Source organism: Cryptomeria japonica, chromosome 11 (assembly GCF_030272615.1).
Source record: "Cryptomeria japonica chromosome 11, Sugi_1.0, whole genome shotgun sequence".
NCBI lineage: Eukaryota > Viridiplantae > Streptophyta > Pinopsida > Cupressales > Cupressaceae > Cryptomeria > Cryptomeria japonica.
Genome location: NC_081415.1, coordinates 160,090,094 through 160,111,516, shown reverse-complemented (window position 1 = coordinate 160,111,516; position 21,423 = coordinate 160,090,094). Strand labels below are relative to the sequence as shown.

Here is a 21,423-nt window from a genome sequence, read left to right as displayed (position 1 = left end):
GCCTCCCAGTATCAGACTCCTTATTGAAGGAGAGCTTAGTAATGCAATTTCCAATGAACACAAACCTCATTGACTCTTTCCCCCTCTCCCTTCAAATTGGCAGAGAGTGTTGGAGAAGGGAAATTTCAAATTCAAAAGGGTATATCTTCTTGCCTAATGGCACCAACGGTTATCTTAAATGGAATACTCATCCTATTATCATTATATGGCATTGCCTCTTGTATCTCATGATGATTCAATCCACTCGTGTGATGAATTATGCGGTTCATATGGAAGACTGTGCGTCCGGAGGGCAAGTTGGGGATTTTTTGGCATGTGGTAGCATTGTTAATGATGTTTTTTCATGCTTTGACTTCAAGGCGACGCTTATTATTTTTAATGTCTCTTCAAAAGGTTGGGGCTATACTTCGCACGCTTCTCTTTGTCCGAAGAATTATTGTGGAAATTATTTCACAGAAGGCTTGCATGACATCCCAATCTTTTATGGTAAGAAAAGTTTTATGTTTACAAGGCATTGTTTCACTACTACTGTGCCTATGTCTAGAGCTAAGGAATTTTTTTTAAGCATCTGAGCTAGTTAGTCTACTATGGGAGGGGATAGAGTTTGCTATGAGCCGAATAATCCAGAGCATTTCAAGAAGGATGTTGAGGTCTGGAATTACTGTATTGAGGGCAGGGTGGTGGAATTCATGGAATGTCTCAAAGGCCATGATAAACAACTTTCTATATAGTTTGTGACCTCATGGAACAACATACAAGTTAATGTAGGCGAAATCTCTTTCGAGGTCACAAAGGAAGTCATTACTCAGGCCACTAGGCTATCCCTAGAAGGGAGAAGATGGAAACACAACAGCCATACCACCAACAGTGAAGGGCTTACCATTTTTTTTTTAGAGGAAAAAAGACTCTGGTTAAACTTCAAGGTGGGTTTGCCAGAGAGGAGCTCAAGTATCCCTGGGATATGGTATGTCTCTTAATCATGAAATATTTTACATTGGAGGGATGTCATATGGTTTTTTATTATTATCACTTGCCTTTGTTGAACCATTTTAGGAATTACGACTTGCTTTGTTTGCCCTTCTACCTACTCCATTATGTAGAGAGTTCTATTAAGGATGCCCTTGACCCCAAGAATGAAGGAAAACCTCTAGTTCCCCTCTACCAAGGCTTAATTTATAAGCTTTGAGATTATCATTTGGTCCTCTATGCCCCCAGAAACATTATGCTTGTTCAACCCCCTTTTCCCACCTCTCACCCTTTGGCGACGTATGCTAGTGGATTCACTCCATCTATGTTATTTTATCTCTCTAACTAGGCATTCACTTTCCCTGCGATGCCTTCCTCCTTTGTTACTATTGCTGTGTTAAGCACTCCCACTTGTTCCCCCCCTCCTTTGGGCTTGATAAGTGGTCCTTTGGCTCCAAAGGAAAAAGGCAAAATTGAGAAACACAAATAAATTATCATTGATAATTCTAGTTTTGAAGAGTCAAAAGAGGGAGACCCTATTGATGACACAATTGGAAGATGTAGGTCCCATAGGCTGGCTTCTGAGGGCTCCACTGAAAAGAAATGTGAAACCCGCACAAATGCTGATATTGAGGAAGACCTTGATGAGGGTGACAGGGATGAAATTGAAAAAGATTCCATGAGGGAATAGACTGTTAATGCTAGCATGAATATTGCTGACTTGGAGGACCCCGATCCCTCTTTGGGACCCGATGTTTCACAACCTACTAAGACCCAGGAGAAAGTGGCCTTTGACAATATCATTGATGGGATGGAGCCTGTTATTACAATGACCCTTGAGTTGGAAGCCTAGAAAGATGATGAGGTTGTCTTGGAAGGCGCAAGTAAAGAAAGGAAGACTGACAAAAACAAGAAGAAAAAGAAAAAGGACAAGGATAGGGATTTTATGAAGGATGAGAACATCGAACCCATGGAACCTAATGTGGGTGAGTTGTAGACCCTTAATAGTAATTTGACAAACCACATTGACAGCCTGGGGTTGGATGGCGAAATTCAGAGGCTGAAGGAGGAAATCCGGGCAATTAACAACAGGTTGGATGCGAGAGATAAACAACTGGTCAACATCAACAAGTACTGCATTCGAGTTCTGCACAATTCAGTGCCGACACTCTCTCTTCTCCGCAATATAACTGCTAAAGATGAAGCTAATAAACAAGCTGTTAGGAAGCTTTACAAGTTCCTCTTTGAAGACTGAGAACGATAATAGATATGATGAGGGCTTGTAAAACGACTCCTTAGATCTTAGCACTGGTTTTTTGGTACTCGGGGTATGCCCTTGCTGTTTATTTTCTTCTAAACTCTCATTTGTTTATTTCCTACTAAACTCTTGTTTGATTTAACTGTTGTTTTTTGATGCTATTGATTTGCTGTGGATAGTCCATGACTATGTTAAAAGGTTGGCACCCTAACTAACGCTACTTTTTAATAAAAAATATACCCATTGCACACCTTAATATGAATACTACATACATTTTATATCAATTTCTATATAATTTAAAAATTAACTATAAAAAAATTATCCACCCCTAACCCGAGAAAAAAAAAAAGTTTCTGAAAATTTTTATAAACATCCCATTGAATCTATACATCCAATTGCTAGTTTATAACACTCTTTTAACCTCTAGGACCATTTTAAGTATCTTACTTTTTAAGTGGGGTTTTAAATATCCTACTTTTTAAAATCTGATGAGGCTGAGTTCCCTGAGTTTTACGCATCCTCTACGCGGATTCCAGGACACGTTGAGCATATCCTCCAACGTCAACTTTACTCTTAATTACATCCAATCTTATTATAAAAACCGCACAAAAATATAACCCATAAATATGCTTCACTACTCTCATTCATTCAGTGCTTCAATAAGTTGCGATCAAGCCTAAGCTTTTGCCAAGGTATGTACGTTTATGCTTGTTAAATGGTGCAGCAAGCAACATTCTGGATTTTCTCTTTTGCTGTAATGCTTTAATTAATATTTGGCATGCATTATTCGCCATGCCTGAAAACGTCCATCGTTTTACCTTTTCTGTTATTGTAGTGAATATCAGAAACATTCAGAACATGCTATTGACTGTAAATCTGTCAAAAATCTGTTGTATTTCAATTACAACTTATTGCCCCTTTTTAGCATCAAAATCTTGTTTTCAGCTGTTTTTATGCTGTATTACAGTGAAGTTTCTTTCTTTTAGTCAAATCTGCTCTATTGTATACTCATTTTTAGTAAATCTGCCAATGGGGTAATTAATTCTTGTTGACTCTGCATATGAAGTTTAAATTCGGTAAAATCTGCTTCGTTAGACTTGAAACTATAAAATCTGCTATGTTCTAGTTAAGTTCGGTAACACATGCCATACTACTTTTGCTTATTGTTGAATCTTACATAGATTTTAAAGATCTATGCAATACTACTTTTGCTTATTGTTGAATCTTACATAGATTTTAAAGATCTGATGCTTTTTTGTCTCTTTTAGCCTACTGCCCTTTTTTTAAAAACAGTTTTTCGTTTTTTAGACCGTTTTTTATGCTGTTAACGTAGCGTGTTGAGTTGATCGGCTCAGAGAAGGGTCGAAAGATAAGGTAACTTGTAGGGTTGCAGTTTTATGTTTTTTCTTGTTAAATATGCCATATTACACTTGATTTTGACTAATTCTGTTACATGATGTATAATTTATTTTGAATCTGCTATATGATTCATAATTAACTTTAAATCTACTATATTATATTTGGGAGAGATCTGCTAGATCTTCCGTAGATTTGGTTTGCCGCCATTTTTAAGCCATATCTACTCTCTGTTCACTGTGATGTTTTTGGTTCTGGTTAAGCAGGTTATATAATGCCTCATTTTTTGGTTACGTATGCCATAACTCTACTTAGTCATACTCAATTCTGGTTAAATCTGCTAAAGTCATACTCAATTCTGGTTAAATCTGCTAGAATTATATTTATTTTTATATTGGGTTAAATTAAAATATGCAATATTGCTTTCAATTTTGGTCGACTCTGCTATATTAAACTAACTTATGGTAAAATCAACCATTTGAAAGTTATATTTTATTATTTGGTTATATTGGCTTATATTTTACACGATTTTGGCTATATCTGCTATATTACACTTAGGCATAGATCTGGAAATCTTCTTCTGATTATGTTTACTGCTTTTTCTGTTTTTGTTTTGACCCTCTCCATTTTTTATATATACGGTAGCGAAAAAGTGAACTTCAGGAAACATCGGGAATCTGCCCGTGTCCGGGGGAAATTGAGTATTTACAAAAAGTTCATCTCTGTGCTTGATCAAAAAAGACCATGAGAACCGGTCAAGAACACCTAATAATATTACTATTTTTTGGTGAAAAGTGAAAACACATATCAAATCCTAATTGCTTTGATATGGTGTTTGTTTACAAAAAGGGACTTCAAGTAGATTGCTATTCATCCTCCTACATCTTGATGCCCTGTGAACTGTATGTGCCATTGGAGCACTTGACACTAGCCAGTGTGCCTCTGCAGAAATTTGATGGCTTTGTCAGCCTTAGCCACGTTAGGTGAGAGAGTTTGAATGGTGTGTATAGCTCCATAACAGTAGTTGTTGGGGTGTAGTTGGCCCAATGCTTTTCCCATATATAAGATCTCCCCAGCACTGTGGTCAGCTTCTTGTTTCCAGTTATGCTAAAGATATTTGACACAAAAAGTGGAGGATATGTTAGAGTTTACTCAATGTTGGACTACTGCCTCCATGAAGTCCCAGCCTAGAACCTCCTTGATAGTGTCTAATGCTGCTACCCTGAAAAAGGTGTTTCTCATCCTAATGTCTGTGATTCTGCCCAGAAATGCCATTTATCTTAGCTCATCCTATCAAAATGATGTAGGGTTCCATTTGTGTTCAATTCTGAACTGCATAAATTGGCAGTTGGGAAGATTGACAGGAATAGGGGTCTGTAGGAAATGACCACCAAGCGTTATTAGATGTACCTGCCCTCCATGTGCCAATGCATGTGAAATGACTACATCCCATTCTGAATCATTACTATTAAGCACGGAGTGTCAGTTATAAGTTTGTGTGGGAAAAACATCCTACATGTTGGCAAGTCCTTGCTTACAATTCACTCTGCTTTCAGTGATTGTATGATCCCCACAATCTAGGCCCTGATTTGATACATAGTCTGGCACTCCATTGACCTCTTGATAACAGTGCTTGGTTTGATTTTCTAGTTTGATGACATCTTGTCTTTTATGCATAGGATGATGGCCACAGAATCCCCTTCGATGATCACTGAATCAATTTTGCATGACTGAACTAGTTGGTGACCAAAGAAGAGAGCTTCAACTTCAGCGTTATTATTGGTCCTAGGTGTGAGCTTTTTGGATGCAGCATTTATCAATTCTTCTTTTGAATCCCTAATCACACACCCAGCCCCCAAGAGCCCTGGATTGCCCCTAGAGGTGCATCAACTTTCATCTTGAACATACCAGTAGGTGTGAAATCCAACTAATATGATCCCTTTTAGAGGGTGTGCAATGTGTAGATCCCATTAATAGAATTTTTTGTTGTGCTTTATTGCTATTGAAATGGAGACTTTATAGGTGACAGTTTTATGATTATCCCAGGGAATGTCTTAGGCCATCCTGCCTTACCTCAGTGGGACACGTAGGGTGAGTTGGCCAGGGATTGGACCCACTTCAATCTGATTAGCACTCCTTACTCGCTAGTTGATTTGACCTAATAGATATTTTCCAATTTAGGATAAATATTAGGAAAGTGCTGAAAACACATGTGAGGGTGTATTTGGGTTCAGTATATCAGACAATATATCCAGTTTAGTTCACAATGATAAGTTCAACTACCAGCCCATGGAAATGAAACCTTGATCAAGGGTTTTAGATTTGTTCTGCATTGCTTGGCACAAGCCTGTTGGGCATTGTTCTGGTGTATTTATGACCATACCGTTTTCTTGAATTTATTTTTGGCTTGACCGTTCATTCTTTGGTTTTATGTACTGTTAATAGTTAATACTCATTCAAGCTCCAGAGCTGCAGTCAATCTTATTAAATTTGCCATGTTCTGCTTAATATTTGTTGAATCTGCTATTTCATACACAATTTTGGTTAAATCTGTTATATTCTACCTTTTTTTCTCAAAACTGATAAAGTTCCCCTCACTGGTTGTCCTCCATATTAGCTGTGATGACTTAGGGGTATCCTTTCCTTCAAAGTTCAAACTCAAAGTGACCTGAGACTTGCATCCAGCCTCAGTTTCCTGCTGAATGCCGCACCTAGTGTTGGATGCAATATTTTACCATATTTAGACTGTGACTACGTGGGTTTGAAGTCAGGGTTCTGTTATGAAAGCCTCTAAGATTTATCACTAAAGCTCATCCCACTTTGACCATATCGCACTTAATTTTGGTTGTCTGTTAATAAATAGTTTGGCTAAATCTACTTTCTACTTTATTATACTAAATTTCAGTTTGCAGCTTTACATTTCTTGTTAATTCTGCAGTAAATGATTTAATTTCACACTATAAGTTCTTTTGTGGTTAAATTTCTTTCAGAGTTTAACACATCTTGTGCTTTAGCATTCCAATATATATTGACAGATCAGCTTCTTTTTTATTTTGGGCAAGATTTGTTACCTCGTAGATGAATTCCATTTGCATGTTTTGCGGTTGCATCTGCTGTTTCACTTTTCTGTTTCAATATGTTATGTTATTCTTAAGTTCCAAATTGGAATTCTAAGTTTTAAAGATATGTGGCTTGGTTATTTTTTGATTATCTTATTAGGCTTCAATTATCACAGTTCCGATGCCTTGTTTGGTTATGTATCTGCCTGAATTTTATTTACCTTCAAGGCCTGAATTTTTGATGTTCATTTCAGCTTTCACAAAATTCTCTGTTCATTAGTCCAATAAACAAAAGAAAATAAGTATGTTACATTCAGAGTAGAGCCCATGTATATCTTGATAATGGACACTCCTGAGCTCTCAGCTAAAGAGAGCCAATCTTTGACATTATTTAACCTTTCTTTTGTTGGACAGTCTGCTTCAAATTTGAGTTTTATATGTTTTCATTAATGTTTTTCTAGGTGTGGAATCATTTAGAAACTAATGATGATTTTTTTTCTAAGCTATGTTTAATCGAGAGATCCTCAATGTCCCATTTATTGGGTCAGCAAAGGTGAGAGTGTTGTACTGTTATCATTAGGAAGCCTGTGGTGAAGGTGTAATCCTTAGGCCACTGATTTTACTCGGTCTTCAGCCATTTGTTTCTAACACTTGCAGGAGAACTTCTCTGCACTCAAGCTTTGAAATCAAGCATACTAATAAGCATGCATTGTCTGAGCCATGAGCCTCAGCTTGAATGAAAAGAAATCTCAATTTGAGGACCGACTATCTATAGAAAGAATTGGAACCCATTATCCTTGTGATCTTTAGACCTTTGACAACAGCTGCAAGCTGAGTGAGATTATTTGATCCTAAAACTGAGAGCTTCTGGGATGTTATGTTCTACACTTGACAGGATTTACAGTGGTGCCTCTTGCACCATCAATACCTGGTTCTCCTGATGGTCACTAGTCAAAAAAGAGATTTTTTTTGATATCTACGAAATCAGTCCTCTTTTTTAGCTTTTGTTTGGCACTTACAATGTGGGGCACCTTATTGCACTGTGGGGATGAGATTGCGGGCCTTCTTATGATTTTGCAGGGATAAGGTTGCGGGTCCACTCAACCTCAGTGACATTGTGTTCAAGTTATATGTTGCCTTATTGCAGGGTTGGTATTGGAATGGGACTTTTTCAAACTTTGTTGATTGAAACTCTACCTTCTGCACCAGATATTCAAATCTGTCTCAGGGCCACCATCTTTGTTAGAAAATAGCTTCATTCCTGGCTCAAAGCAACATGGAAATTATGGTTATCTTTAGCTAGAACTATGGAAAATGAACCTTTAATTCAGTGACATCATGACATCGTTGATTTTAGGTTTCACATTTATAAAATACAAAATTAATATATATTTTCTTTGTCCTTTTCTAATTTAACCTTTCTAGGCATCATAGTGGTCATAGAAGATTTTGTTGCTTATATGTGCACTTGTAGAGGCCACTATTTTTTGTCAAAAGTTTTAAATTTTAATGTTTGTGCATTTTAAATTAGTTTGCAACTTTATTCTCTTAATTTTGTTTAGAAGTTTCAATGCGTATAACATTCATATATGCTTCAGTATAACTACACTGATGTTATATTTTGATTCAATTTACATAGGGACATTGTCAAGCTTTTGTTTGTTTGTAAGGGACAATCACTAGTCTAGAGAACTTAGGTGGTGCTTTCTTTTAGAAGTAATTGTCTGAATCCTGCTTATTTGTGCACTTGGTTAAATAGGCCGATCTGAAAATTAATAAATATGATTTTACTGCCCCACTATTTTCCAGTTGACAGTTTATGGGTGACACATATCTTAAGTTGTCAATAGCGTCAGACACTGTATCTGGTAGGTTGAATTTTGTTATTCTTGGTATCACAAATTGGGTTTATATACTATATAGTGACAAAAAGATGTGTTCTTGGCCCTTTCAATAAGGGCACTGATATTATTTTCAAAGTTACAATAGGATCCTCTTCCACATAAGGATGTAGTCCGTGGGGAAGATGGTATTGTTTCATGAACTACATTGATATGCATAATAATTCTTTTTTGAGAAACTTCAAATTTAAGCTTGTCTTGAATTACACTATGCTGATAACATGGTAATAGACTGTTTTGAATTTGAATGCTTTAATTTTCCCCTCTTCTGATTGTAAACTTCAGTTTTTCCTTCTTTATACAGTTAATTTATCATCCTACTGTTTTGTTTTCCAGATTTAATAAAATGTTTGGTAGACATGAGGAGGTTGAGGTCCCAGGGGAAATTGTCAAGATTTATTGTGAAGCTAACCCAGAATACTACTTAACTGCAAGAGAATACGATGATGTGGGGCTTGCACCTCGTGATGAATCCAATCCTCATCAGGTAATGTATCTTGTCATTGCAAGCTTTCCAGGTAGTCTATTTTTGTTATTCTGTGCAAGTACTTTGTACAAGTCTTATGACAAATTGATCGAGGAATTTAATTAAACAAGCATTTAGTTCCATTAACTTTAAAACTTTTGTTGATCTTTGTAGCAATGGATCATGGATGTAACGTGGGGTACAAAGGTGAGGGATGAAGCTGGTTTTCCAGCGTTTGCCCTTGTAAACAAGGCTACTCGTCAGGCTTTGAGGCATGGCATTGAAGATAATGAAAAGGTACACATTATGAATTGTGAATGACTTTAAAGAATTATGTTTACTACTCAAATGAGTCATTTACACTTAGATGTTCAGTGCCACAAAAGTTAAGCATCCTTGAATGCATCTGGCTTTATATTAAATTCATCTTTGAATGTTTCTGGCTTTATATAAAATACTGGTTAGTCCTCAAATCTTTTTTGTAGTTCAGCTTGTAGGTTTGGAAAATGGCATTGTTTATTGCTAACTGATGCAATTTGAGACTTGACTTCCCTAATTGATTGATATCATTTTCAAAGAATAGAAACTTTTCCAATTTCTAACTGACCCAATTGGCACCTTGATTTCTATGGTTGCATGTTGAATGGCAAGGTGCATCTAATTTCTGCTTTGGCATGCTAATTGTTTTTCACATTTTTGAACTAGGTTCACACATCTCCATATTCAAAGGAAGAAGTAAATGAAGCTCTTCTTTGGACTCAGAGTGATGATGTTGGCAATGGTTACAAATGTATACGTCCAGTGGATAACACAAACCTTAATTTGGATGCAAATCATGGTGATCAGGAAAGTGGAGGCATACGAGAAGGAACAGATCTTATTCTTTTTAAATGGAAAAAACATGAAAACCAAAAGTGGAAGATTGTGCCTATCTGTAAGTAAATCTTTAAAGGCAATAGGATTTTCTGGCGAAAATTCTTTGAAATTGAATGATTCTTTTTATGGCAGGCATGTATACCTACGATAACCACAGATGCAACTTCTCATTGATTTTTCTTTTTGCATTTTTGTTTCTACTAAAGTTTGATCTTTTAGATTCGCTGATTACTGTTTGAGCAGCTTTCTTGAGATCTGGGATGCTCCCTGCATTTCCTGAATGTAGGGAATGTGGGGAAGTGTCTTAATGTCCCCTAATACAAGACACATTCTGCTCCCAGATAAAGGATGTCTGGATGTGTCTGAGTACGTTTCCCACTTTAAACCAAGGGTATCACCGCTTTCCTTTTACGAAAATTTTAGTCATATTTTCTCGGTTCTACTGTTTACTGTGGAAACTTGGCATATATAATATGGTAACATCACCTGAAATCTAAGAGGTCTCTTCAGATGCCCTGGAAATACTTTTCTCGTTTTCATGCCCCTCTAACTTTAATATTTTGAAATATAGATTGATTATACTAGGATCACTAGATTCTTCCCTCATTTCAACTTAGTATGCATCAGGTTCAGTGAATTGTAGTATTTAGAAATATATCTATGCAATAATATGTTAATTGTCTTTATTTTTCATCTAAAAAGTATGTTTTGCTTGCGGTTTTGTAGTTAATTCAGTTACTCAAGATGAAGGATATCAAGTAGCAGGTGCAAGATATGGTGAAGATAAGTATGGTGGTGCACCGTATGGAGAAGAGAAGCATGCCACAAACTATGGTGGGGCACCATATGGAGAAGAAAAGTATGGAACTGGTGTCTCAAATTATGGTGATTCGACATATGGAGAAGAGAAGTATGGAACTGGTGTCTCAAATTATGGTGATTCAACATATGGAGAAGATAAGTATGGAGGTGCACCATATGAAGAAGAAAAATATGGAACTGGCGTCACAAACTATGGAGGTGCTGCCTATGAAGAGGGTCCAGCACATGTTGTAAAAACACATCATCAGAATGATTTCCCAGAAGCTACAGATTATCAAGAAGATCCAGCTTATGTTTTACACACACATCATGATGACGATTTCCCAGAGCACATCCCTCAAGGCCAAGTTGTGAGGATTTACTGTGAACAAAGTCCTGATCATTTCATGACTCTTCGTAATGGTGAAGTTGTTCTTACACTGGGTGATGCAGATGACATTTCCCAGGTACCCAATGTTTTTAACATTTGTAAACTATTAGCATGCAGGTACTTGCATCTTCATTTTTTGAACTGGCGTTCAGCATGTGAACTGTGTTTTTGCATGTAAGCTCACTTTACATTCCTTGACTCACAGCACTGGATCAAGGTTGATGAATGGGGGAATCAAATAAAGGACGAAGCAGGTTTCCCAGCCTTTGCATTGGTTAGCAAGGCAAATTTGAAGGCTTTAAAACATGGCAACCAAGAATGGGACAAAGTAAGTTGAAAACCTTAATTTTTATCATCGTCTTTTACCACTTTTAAGCCACCAAATACTATGGATTTATAATGCATTATATCTACTTTATAATTAGAATTTTCTTCCCTCTTAGAAGAATTCTGCTTATCTGAGTTAGATAGGAAAGCTATTTACTAGAAGCCAATAGAGCAATACATTAATGTAAGGGAATGTGCTTCACATTCCTAAGGTGTCCGACTTTGCCTTCAATTTTTCTTTTGGTTAAGGACCTACAAATACAAAAGTGGAGTTATATGCATGGAGAACACAAAGATCATTATGCCTCATAAATGTTAACTAGGAAGAGTTACCCTTTTCTTAAATCTGGTTACATCTCAAAGTCTGAGAATGTATCTTCTTGGGTGTAGGTTGATCTATCGTATTACAATGCAAATGATTCGGATGAATCTATTCTGTGGACACAAAGTGCAGATGTTGGACATGGATATCAGTGTATACGTCCTGTTGGTAACATTCATTTGAATCTAGATGCGAAGCTTGCTGATGGAAAGTATGGAAATATTGAAGATGGAAATGAGTTGATTCTGTTTGGGTGGAAGAAACAGAAGAACCAGAAATGGAAAATGCTTCCAGTTGATTGTAAGTAATCATTGAGATTTCAATGCCATTTCTTGCTCAAAGTATGGCATTTAGACCATCAAATATTTAGTATGTTAATGATCTAAGGGATTAATGTGTTCCGTTTTGGATGTCTTATTATTGGCAGAACTGGATGCGAGTGGAGAAGAACCAAGGGGAAAATGCTTCTGCTTCCTGTTGTTGTAAGTGGTCATTTAGATTTCAAATCCGTTTCTTGCTTAAGAAGTGTGGTATTTATACAATCAGGTCTTAGTATGTTGATGATCAAAGAAACTAGTGTGATCCACTTTGGATTTCTGATGTTTGGCAGCGTTGGAATGAGGGAGGGTATGTGACTATTGTGATATTGTAGATCACATTTTGTGTCTTTCTGTTATTGTTCAATGTTAAAAAAATAAGACAATTTCTTTCAGAGAGTGTCATGTATCAAGATTGTAATAAAAATTTAGCTTTGCTTATGTAAAGAGTATCAATCAACACAACATTTAGAGGTGTGTATGCGTGCAGGATGTAACCAAAAGTAGAAAGCAATTGACTTTTATGGAACTTATTTAAAAAATAAAATGCAGGTATAACACAGCTTTTGATACAATATATGACACAATAATAAACAAAACATATAAAACAATACCTGATTTAGTGGGGACGGAGGCAGCATCATACCTCTAGTTTTCACTAAAATTTGTTAGTGTTAAGTCTTACCAAATTTTTGATGCAAGTTTGTATCAGAGCTTCATGCGATTTAAAAAATTAAAAAATATGTGGCAATTACTTACGCTAATCAATTAAAATCTAGTTAATTTATGATGTGCAAATATAAACATCCTAATCAGAGATAATTCAAGAAATATGGCATCTTTCTCCACGACATACAAATACAACAAGATTGAAAAGAGAAAATCTAGAAAAGAATATAATCTAGACAATGCAAGAATTTTCTATCCAGAAGTCTCTCCATGTGTTCAAACCTATCTCTCTACTTGTATGCTCCTAATAGTAAGTCATCAATTTGGTAATTTGAGGATGATGCCTACTTCAATAAGTCCCATGAAGTAGTTGGTCAAAAGATTAATGATGTGAATTTTATATAAATGATATCAAGGACATAAACAATGCAGAGGTTAATTCAAATTGTACCCATGACAAACAAGACTCACCGTAGATATGATTTCAAGTTGCTTTAGGTTAGAAGACTACCTGAAACCAATGTTAGTCACCTTGGACGGATAGTACTATAAGACATTATTTTAGAAGGGTAAGGGATAAAGATACAGAAAAAATAGTGTGGAGAAGGGAGGAAAGGAAGCTTTCTTATCAGCTATTCAAACAATGTGGATGTTTGTTCAAAAGCGTCTTTTCTCTTTGATGAACTAGCTGATTACATTCCAGGCTTTCAAATAAGTTTTTGATTCGCACAAGGAAATTTCAAGTAACATTTATTAGGAATCTATCGTGTTGAGCAAAACATCATTTTGTAATAGCAATCTAAGAAGCTTTGACAAAAACTGTGATCAACAATCTTTGCACTATGCTCTAAGGCTACACCAAAAAATCCGACCCTTTGTATATGGCAACTTTGGGTATCTTTTGATAGGGTGAACATAGAAGAAGAAGAAGAAATTATTTTAACGTCCATGAGACTAAATATATGTTTTTTCAAAAGAAACAACGATGACCATGCTTGTAAAGACTTGTCACTTGTGATCTGGAGAAAAAGGGCAAGCTGCATTTGTACATACAAGTACATAGTTGCACTTTTTTAAGGGACATATTCAAAGTTAGGGGAGTCTTACCTAGGTCGAAATGACATCCAATTTAAGATTACAAGTAACTTTAATGTAACATTACCCATTGAAATTAACTTAGGGAAGAAAGAAAGTGGAGAATGAAGAGTGACTAAGAGGATCCTCTCTTAGAAGGAAAAATGTGTACTCAAAAAGAGATGAAGAAATGAAGAGCTAGATGTTGATGTTTACATTATTTTGGAAGAAGCACATAATAGTGGTTGTTGGAGAAGATAAAGCTATTTGTCAAGTCTTACATTATTTTGGAAGAAGCACAAAATAGTGGTTGTTGGAGAAGATAAAGCTGTTTGTCAAGTCATGGTTCTTTTTGGTTTGTATACCATCTTATCAATGTGCATGGTAACTGGTGACAATCATTGAGTAAATTATTTGAGTGTTAAATATTAAGATTGATATGTGTACAAATGAAGTAGAGGCTCCAAGATTGAGTGGTGCTAGGGTACAAATAACTAGATGAATGCTCTTTAACACAAACAATTTTTTTACAAAGGAAGCAAACATCATCTTACCATAGAAAAGAGATAGAAGACACATGACAAAAGATGTTGAAGGCATGGATTAGAGGACCCAAACGTGTCCTTGCATTAATTGCAGCTTGGCCAAACAAACTCTTTGAGGGGAAGATATAAATAGGTAGAATTTAAATCGCAAGGTGTCAAAATTCTTATCAAATTGTTCAACAAGACATTGTTTTACAAGAGACTCTCAGGGGTAGCTAATCAATCTCTTGAAAATTTAAACTACCAACTAAAAGATTCATGTAAAGTGTATCAAAAGTTTATGATGTTACATTGAATCTCAATTTTATCGCCTATTTGTTTAAATGCCATTACATTAAATCTAATAGGGTAGACACACTTGTTTTTTTGGGTAGAGCCACTCTTGTTAGCTTCGAAATAAAGCACTAGAGGCCTCTATAACAAAGATGAATTAGTGTTTCGTAACTCAAATGTAACATCAACAACAAAAAATGCAATTTCAAAAAAATGTCACCTAAAAAGATATCTATGTGCTCAAGATACATAGAAACTAAAGTGGATAAATAAAACAAGATGAATTAAAGGTGAAAGTGTTGTATAATATCAACATCAAATTGTGGAATCTTTTGAAACTAAATGTATTGTAAAAAAATATTTCTCAAAATGATGCATAAAAAACAATTCACTCGAGAAATTATCATAAAAAAATGGAGTGCTCTAGAGAGGTGCACAATGTTAGAATATGTGGGCATGTATGCCCAACAATATAATTGTGTGCCTATAGAGAGGTCACGTAGAAAGTGAGGTTATGCAAAAATTAAACATGTAGACCCAACAATTTAATTGTTAATGTAGAATTGCTAGCAAGAGAGTTTTATTTAGATGTGGTTGCCCCCTTCAATCTTTAATAAGATCGAAAGATGTTTTATTAAAAGAAATATTGGGATAACGAATGGATTCCAAGACATTTTAAGATGCAAGGTTTCATGCATTAGAAAAGTTCCCTTATACATTATTTTTGTATTTATCTAAATGGCCAACAATTCAAAATATTTTCTAAAAATAAAGTGGTAGTCAAAAAGAATGAAAGGCCCATGTAGCCTACAATACCTAAAATTGGCAGCCTCAAAATTTTAAAAACTGTAACAACTAACTTTGTGAAAAATGGTGGGGGATAGCCTCACCTAAAGTGTGCACAAGAGTGTAAAAAAACAAGCTACAAATGAGTTAGAATTTGACTTCAAAAGAGTTAAGGAATCAAATTAAGATAAAGAAGATTAACATTTGGTCAATGTGATGAAAGGAGATTAACATTTTGTCAATGGGATGAAAGAAGATTAACATGGCAAGGAGTTGGCATGGTCTACTTATAGAAGTTGAGCATATAACAAGGCTAATATTTGAAGGTGAAGGGATGTCCATGTTGAAAGAGAGACTATCTAAATTTGGGTAAAAACAACTTCAAAGGAATGCCCATGTTTGATGGAGTGACTATTTAGAGTTGAGCAATAACAATGTGAAGAAGCCTCCAAGTTTGGGAATGACTATCTAGAGCTAGACAATGACAATAGGGAATCATAGATTAAGTAGGTGCTTGGAGTTAACATTTGGTGAAGGAGCCTCCAAGTTTGGGAACAAATATCTAGAACTAGACAATAACAATAGGGAATCATGGATGAAGTACATGCTTGGGGTCAACATAGGCTAAATAGGAAAGGAACTATTGGGAGTTCAATTTTGAATAGTTTAGAGTTAAAAAAAAAGTGCTTGGGGAATTCAACAAGGATAAGTTTGTTTGGTGTGCAAGAGCACTTAAAAAAGGTAGTGTAAATGAAAGGAACTTGATTAAAGTTGCTACGAGGGAGAGTTGATCTCAATCCACAATGGTTTGTAAAGCCAAATGAGTCTTGTTAAAGAGATCCTTAATAATTTGAGGGAGGAGTGACATGCATATATTAAACTATGAACAAAGATAGCCTATCTTGGAGTGCCTTGAAGGGCCTAATGACCGAAACAATATTTTTCCCTTACATTTCTCTCATAATTGTTTTGAAACATTTCCCTTTGGAATAAACACATTGAAAAACATCACAATTCTTTATGTAAATAAACATTTCTTTGAAATAATTTATATGCTTTGAAAATATTTCAAGATCTAAATAAGCTCTTAAAATGTTTCTTTTTAGTAGTTGTACCTCTTTTTCAGGGGAAACAAAAAATGTCTTTAAGGTTCTTGGATGTTCAAGAAAAAATGATGTGATGGGATTTGAGCTATGAGGCTTTGAGAAATCTAAATTTGAAATCATGATAACCTATCGATGTTAATGTTCTGACAATTTGGCAAGTTGTCAATAAAATGGAGAGCTCTAGATGGGAAGAAGTGCATCACAATGGATAGCCTTTGATACCATATGGATTTGACAAAAGTGAAGTCACGAGTTGCTAAATGATTGATGACTTACCAAATCGACAATATGTACAATAACCTTGCCAAATTGTATCATGTGCATAATGATATGACTTTTGACCAAGTTTAAAACAAAAGTTAAGTTTCATAGGTCCACACTAACCACACTTGTACCTATACATACTCAAAACTCCAATATTGTGTTGTGTGGCTCTCAGTGTCGCACTGAGATTCTTGCATAAAGATGACACAATAATTTTGAAGATAGTGGTTCTAGATTTAAATTAAGAAATGAGGTTTCTTTTATAGAATTTTGGGACTGATTGGGTGAGAAATGGAACTCAAGTGCTGATTGACATTTAAACTGATTTGATTGATCAGTTAACTCCTTTCGATTGATCTGTTAAGTGGATTGATTGGATAGATAACCCAATTGATTGACTAGTCATCTGGATAGATTGGCTAGTTAATTGGATAGATTGAGGAGAAGATTGAATGACTAAATAGATTGATTAGTTAGAAAAAAGGTGATTGCGAGTTATAAGTGGAGATTGAAGAGTTAACTAAGTTAACTGACTAGTTAACTGATTTGATCAATCAGTCATGATTTTCAACATGTGCTGTAAGATTTTTAATTGAAATTCAATTTCATGTTTATTTGTATTTGAATTTTGATTTTTGAATGTTGAAATTGAAATGCACATTAATTTGAAATTTGATGAAATTATGAATTTGGGGAATGAATGAATTAAATAATTTAAATGAAATTATTTAATCATTGGAAATGAAATTAATTAAATAATCAAGATTATTTAATTAAGGAATTAAATCATAATTAAACTAATAATTAATATTTGAAAAAGGGTTGAATGATTAATTGATGGAGGCGAAAATTGAATAATTAGTATTTGTAGAAGGTGATGATTAAATTAATTTAGAAGAATAAGATTAATTAGAATAATTAAATAATAAAAGAGTTATTTAATTAATAGGACGAATAATTAGTACATGATCAACGAGACATTTTTAGGTGTTTACTTTTGCCCCTCTTTGAGACAATGTTGGAACAACGTTATTTCAAAGAAAACAAAAATAAAAAATAAAAATAAAAATTCTTGCCCCAGTATGTCCCGGTGATATTAGGGTATAATGCCTTGAGAAATTGTTTGTGCATATGAATGGTCTCTTGATAGAAGAAGAATGTTAGATGAAAGATGGAAGAATAGTTAGTTGATGACATGAATGGGTTTGATTAGAGAAAATAAATGGTTGGAGTGATTTGTAGATAAGATTGAATGATATGATTGATAGAATTGATGAGATTGATAGGATTGATTTGATTGATAAGATAAAGATCAAGTCTGATTTCAGGAAGGACACATCCTGTATAAGACAAAGATGTCCAAAACGTCTAGTTTCAGGAATGATACATCCTGTATAAGATGAAGATAGATGATCGTGTCTGGTTTCAGGAAAGACACATCCTGTATAAGACAAATGATTGATGATCGTTAGATGAAAAATGAAGATATTAGTAAGAAGTAAAGAATCTTAGGAAATATAATTGATTGATTGATAGAATTGATGATGTGAGAAAATGATTTGAGATGGAATTATAGATAAGATAAAGAGATTAAAAAAGATATAACCGCGACTTCTTGTGCCTTCATTTTTTAGTGCAACATTTTCATCATTGAGCCTTATTATGTATCAATGGAGCTTTGTACACCTGGGTATAAGGAACCAAGATGTAAAGATATCTCATTGCAAAGAACAAAAACGTAGCAGACAAGGAGTGAACCCTCCATTCTAGGAATAGCGCCAAGAGTCGAGGTATGTGGGGTAGTCACAAGCATAGCTATCCTTGATTCAATTTTTGCATAGGATACTTGCCGAATGAACGTACCAACACAGATGCCCACTAGAGCTATTGCCCCAAAACTTCATTGGTTCACACCACAAACAACAAACAAATAAAAAGATCATGTCCATCAAGGCTCCTCTAGTCACTTTTGGACATCCTTGAGTAGTATAGTAACATGATCCATCATAAAATGATAAAGATAAATCTAATAAAAGATAAGACTAACTTGACCAAATGAGTCAACGACCATATTGATCTTCTTGCCAAAGACAAGTGTTTCTAGGATGATTGTTTGATAGGATGTCCATTGTAGGAAAACTGTATTCGTTAGGACATGATATTTGATAGGTACTTGTTTTAGGAACGATGTATCCATAAAGGCATGTTGTTTGATAAATATGTTGAAAGTTGATAGGCAGATGATTGGTTAGCTTATAGACTAGCTTGGTAGTTTATTGATGCATGATTTGTTTGCATTTTGCGGCTGTTGAAATGTTTGTCATTTGCAAAGGATAATTTATTGTGATTGCGATCGATGGATTGTTTTTTGATTTTTGATTATTTTTTCGAAGAGCTTTTTCGATGTTTTTGTATTTTTAGGATCGTATTTGAATGTTTTTGGTATTTGTCCAGGTCATTTTCTGATTTTTAGGGGTTTTTAAGGACTTTTTACGATTTTAATGATTTTTTTTAGGACTTATTCTGTTTTTTTAGGATTATTTCAGGACTCTTTCTAACTTTTATGATTTTTTTAGGACTTTTTCTCATTTTTATGATTTTTTTATGACTTTTGCTAATTTTTTAGGATTTTTTGGATTAGAAGCAAGATGTATGTGTTTGCCCCCAATGTCTAGCAAGGCAAGGAATATTATGAAGTGATGAATGAACTTTTGAGGTGGAGATAGATAGGAGAAAGATGGAGGTAGCTTATCAGAGATGAGTTGGTTTCCAAGGACTATCTCGCGATGGATAACATGCTTCTTGGATAATGTAAGGCAATGGCTTGTGGTCCACATGAAAGGAGATGTCAAGAGCTTTTTGAAACCATGTTTTTGTATTTTTTCTTTTTGTCCTTAGTTTTGATCAAGATCAAGGACGGGAAAAGGGATATGGATAGGAGATAGGACATGGATAGAAGAAGCAAGATCATAGATAGTGATGGGTAATGGAAGAAAGGAATAGATAGGATAAGGGATATAGACTAGGGGGTATTGATAAGGTGAAGCGAAGAGGATGCCAGATGCTTATGAAGATCCTTAGCTTTGTCAAGATCAAAGATGGAAAAAAAGATGGATGCGATAGGGTAATGGACATTGGAAGAATGATAATGGGAAATGTGGTAATAAGAAAAGAGTAGATGAAACTTGCCCCCAAGTGTAGAAGTCTCAATTGCAAAAAAGGTGATGTATAAAATCGTCAAAAACATCTACTGCCACTCGAATAAGTGTTCTTGAACATTTCAAAGGTAGAGACCCAATCCACACTTAGAACCTTCGAAAAATTCAACTAAACATATCTAGCGACTAGGAAGAATACTCAAAAGGGAAGAAGAATCCCAAATTGGATCAAGGTACTTAGTCTTTGATTACCCATTTGTGTGCAACTGGGTTTATTCCGGCTCATATGATCATTGTAATCTTAAAGAATCCGACGTGACTAGCTATGTGAGTTATTCAGATTTCAAAAGCATCCTAGATAGAGCCTCACTGCCAGCAAGCGTCCATAGCCCCAATGGAGTTACTTGCATGTTCCCAAAGCCAAGCATTTTGATATTTCTTTTCATGCATTTTTTCTTTTCTTTTCTCAACATTTCTTTTCTTGCTCATGCTTTTGTTTTGATATTTTGATATTGGTTTTATCATCATTTTTTTTTTTCCCGCATTGGCTTGTAAGCGATGAATCTCACATTGGTTAGAGAATTACAGTGGCGTTGAAGTAGGATTTTAGATTTTTCACTAGTCACGTCTTCACCTAAGAAATCATAATGATTTAGAGAAATTGATTAAGTGTGTGAGATATAGTAATCAAAAGATATTGGTATCAAGATACAATAAGTGATTCTCTTTCCAGATCGAGTATGCATCCTAGCCAAAAGATAGTATTAAAGAGGAACAACCTCAGATTCTAAAGAATTTCATGAATATATATCTAAGAAGTGGACTGAACATAAGATTGAGCATGGGCAAGTGTGTGACAAAATGACACAAATGCCTATTTCACAAATGAAGGATTTATGCAAAGGATTGAATGGGAAGGATGAAAGGATGGAAAATAGATGTTGGATAATAGATAGGATGTTGGAAGATTTGTGCAAGGATAGATTGGAATGTTTTCAAGATGAATGTTGGCACACACCTTGAGGGGTGCTTGAGTGATGGAGAGAAAGTGGATTTTAGATTTTTAGATTTTGAGGGAGAAAGTGGGGAGAAGTGGATGTGGAATTCAGAACATAAGGACCCAAAATGGATTAAGGAGACGATGGAAGAGTAGATTTGGGAAGTGGGAGATGTGTGGATAGGTTTTTGAAGGAATCTTTTGGAATGACAAGTTTAGATGCCAATTTTGGTTTTTCTTTGGATTGTAATGCTTTTATGGGAATCCACATTGATTTTGATTTATCTTTTGTTTCTGGTTCTTTGGAACACATTGCTTCCACGAGTGATTTAGGAATCCACATAGTTTTGTATTTTTCTTTTCTCATAATGGGCCTTTGTAGCCTTTTGGATATGGCTTTTTTCTTTTGGATCAAATTTAACTTTGATTTGATCTTGTGATGGATATAGATTTTTGGACTTGTGGAATTCATGCTTGACATCCAAATTTCTTCCAAAGGGAATGGGATTCA

At 35.1% G+C, this 21,423-nt stretch overlaps 1 protein-coding gene across 1 annotated transcript; it reads left to right on the top strand.

The window, feature by feature from the left end:
* Positions 1-2,647: 2,647 nt before the first annotated feature.
* On the top strand, positions 2,648-12,481 carry LOC131066072 (ricin B-like lectin R40G2). The gene is made up of 8 exons (XM_058000749.2): positions 2,648-2,916; positions 8,877-9,027; positions 9,181-9,303; positions 9,712-9,940; positions 10,609-11,150; positions 11,280-11,402; positions 11,792-12,023; positions 12,151-12,481. Coding segments are annotated over exons 2-8 (1,392 nt in total). The 5' UTR covers positions 2,648-2,916; positions 8,877-8,886; the 3' UTR covers positions 12,153-12,481.
* Positions 12,482-21,423: the final 8,942 nt, after the last annotated feature.

Coding starts and splice junctions, on each gene's coding strand:
- LOC131066072 (XM_058000749.2), top strand. CDS start 8,887: ATGTTTGGTAGACATGAGGAGGTTGAGGTCCCAGGGGAAATTGTCAAG. Junction 9,304..9,711: donor GCATTGAAGATAATGAAAAG/GTACACATTATG, acceptor TTTTTGAACTAG/GTTCACACATCTCCATATTC. Junction 11,403..11,791: donor GCAACCAAGAATGGGACAAA/GTAAGTTGAAAA, acceptor TCTTGGGTGTAG/GTTGATCTATCGTATTACAA.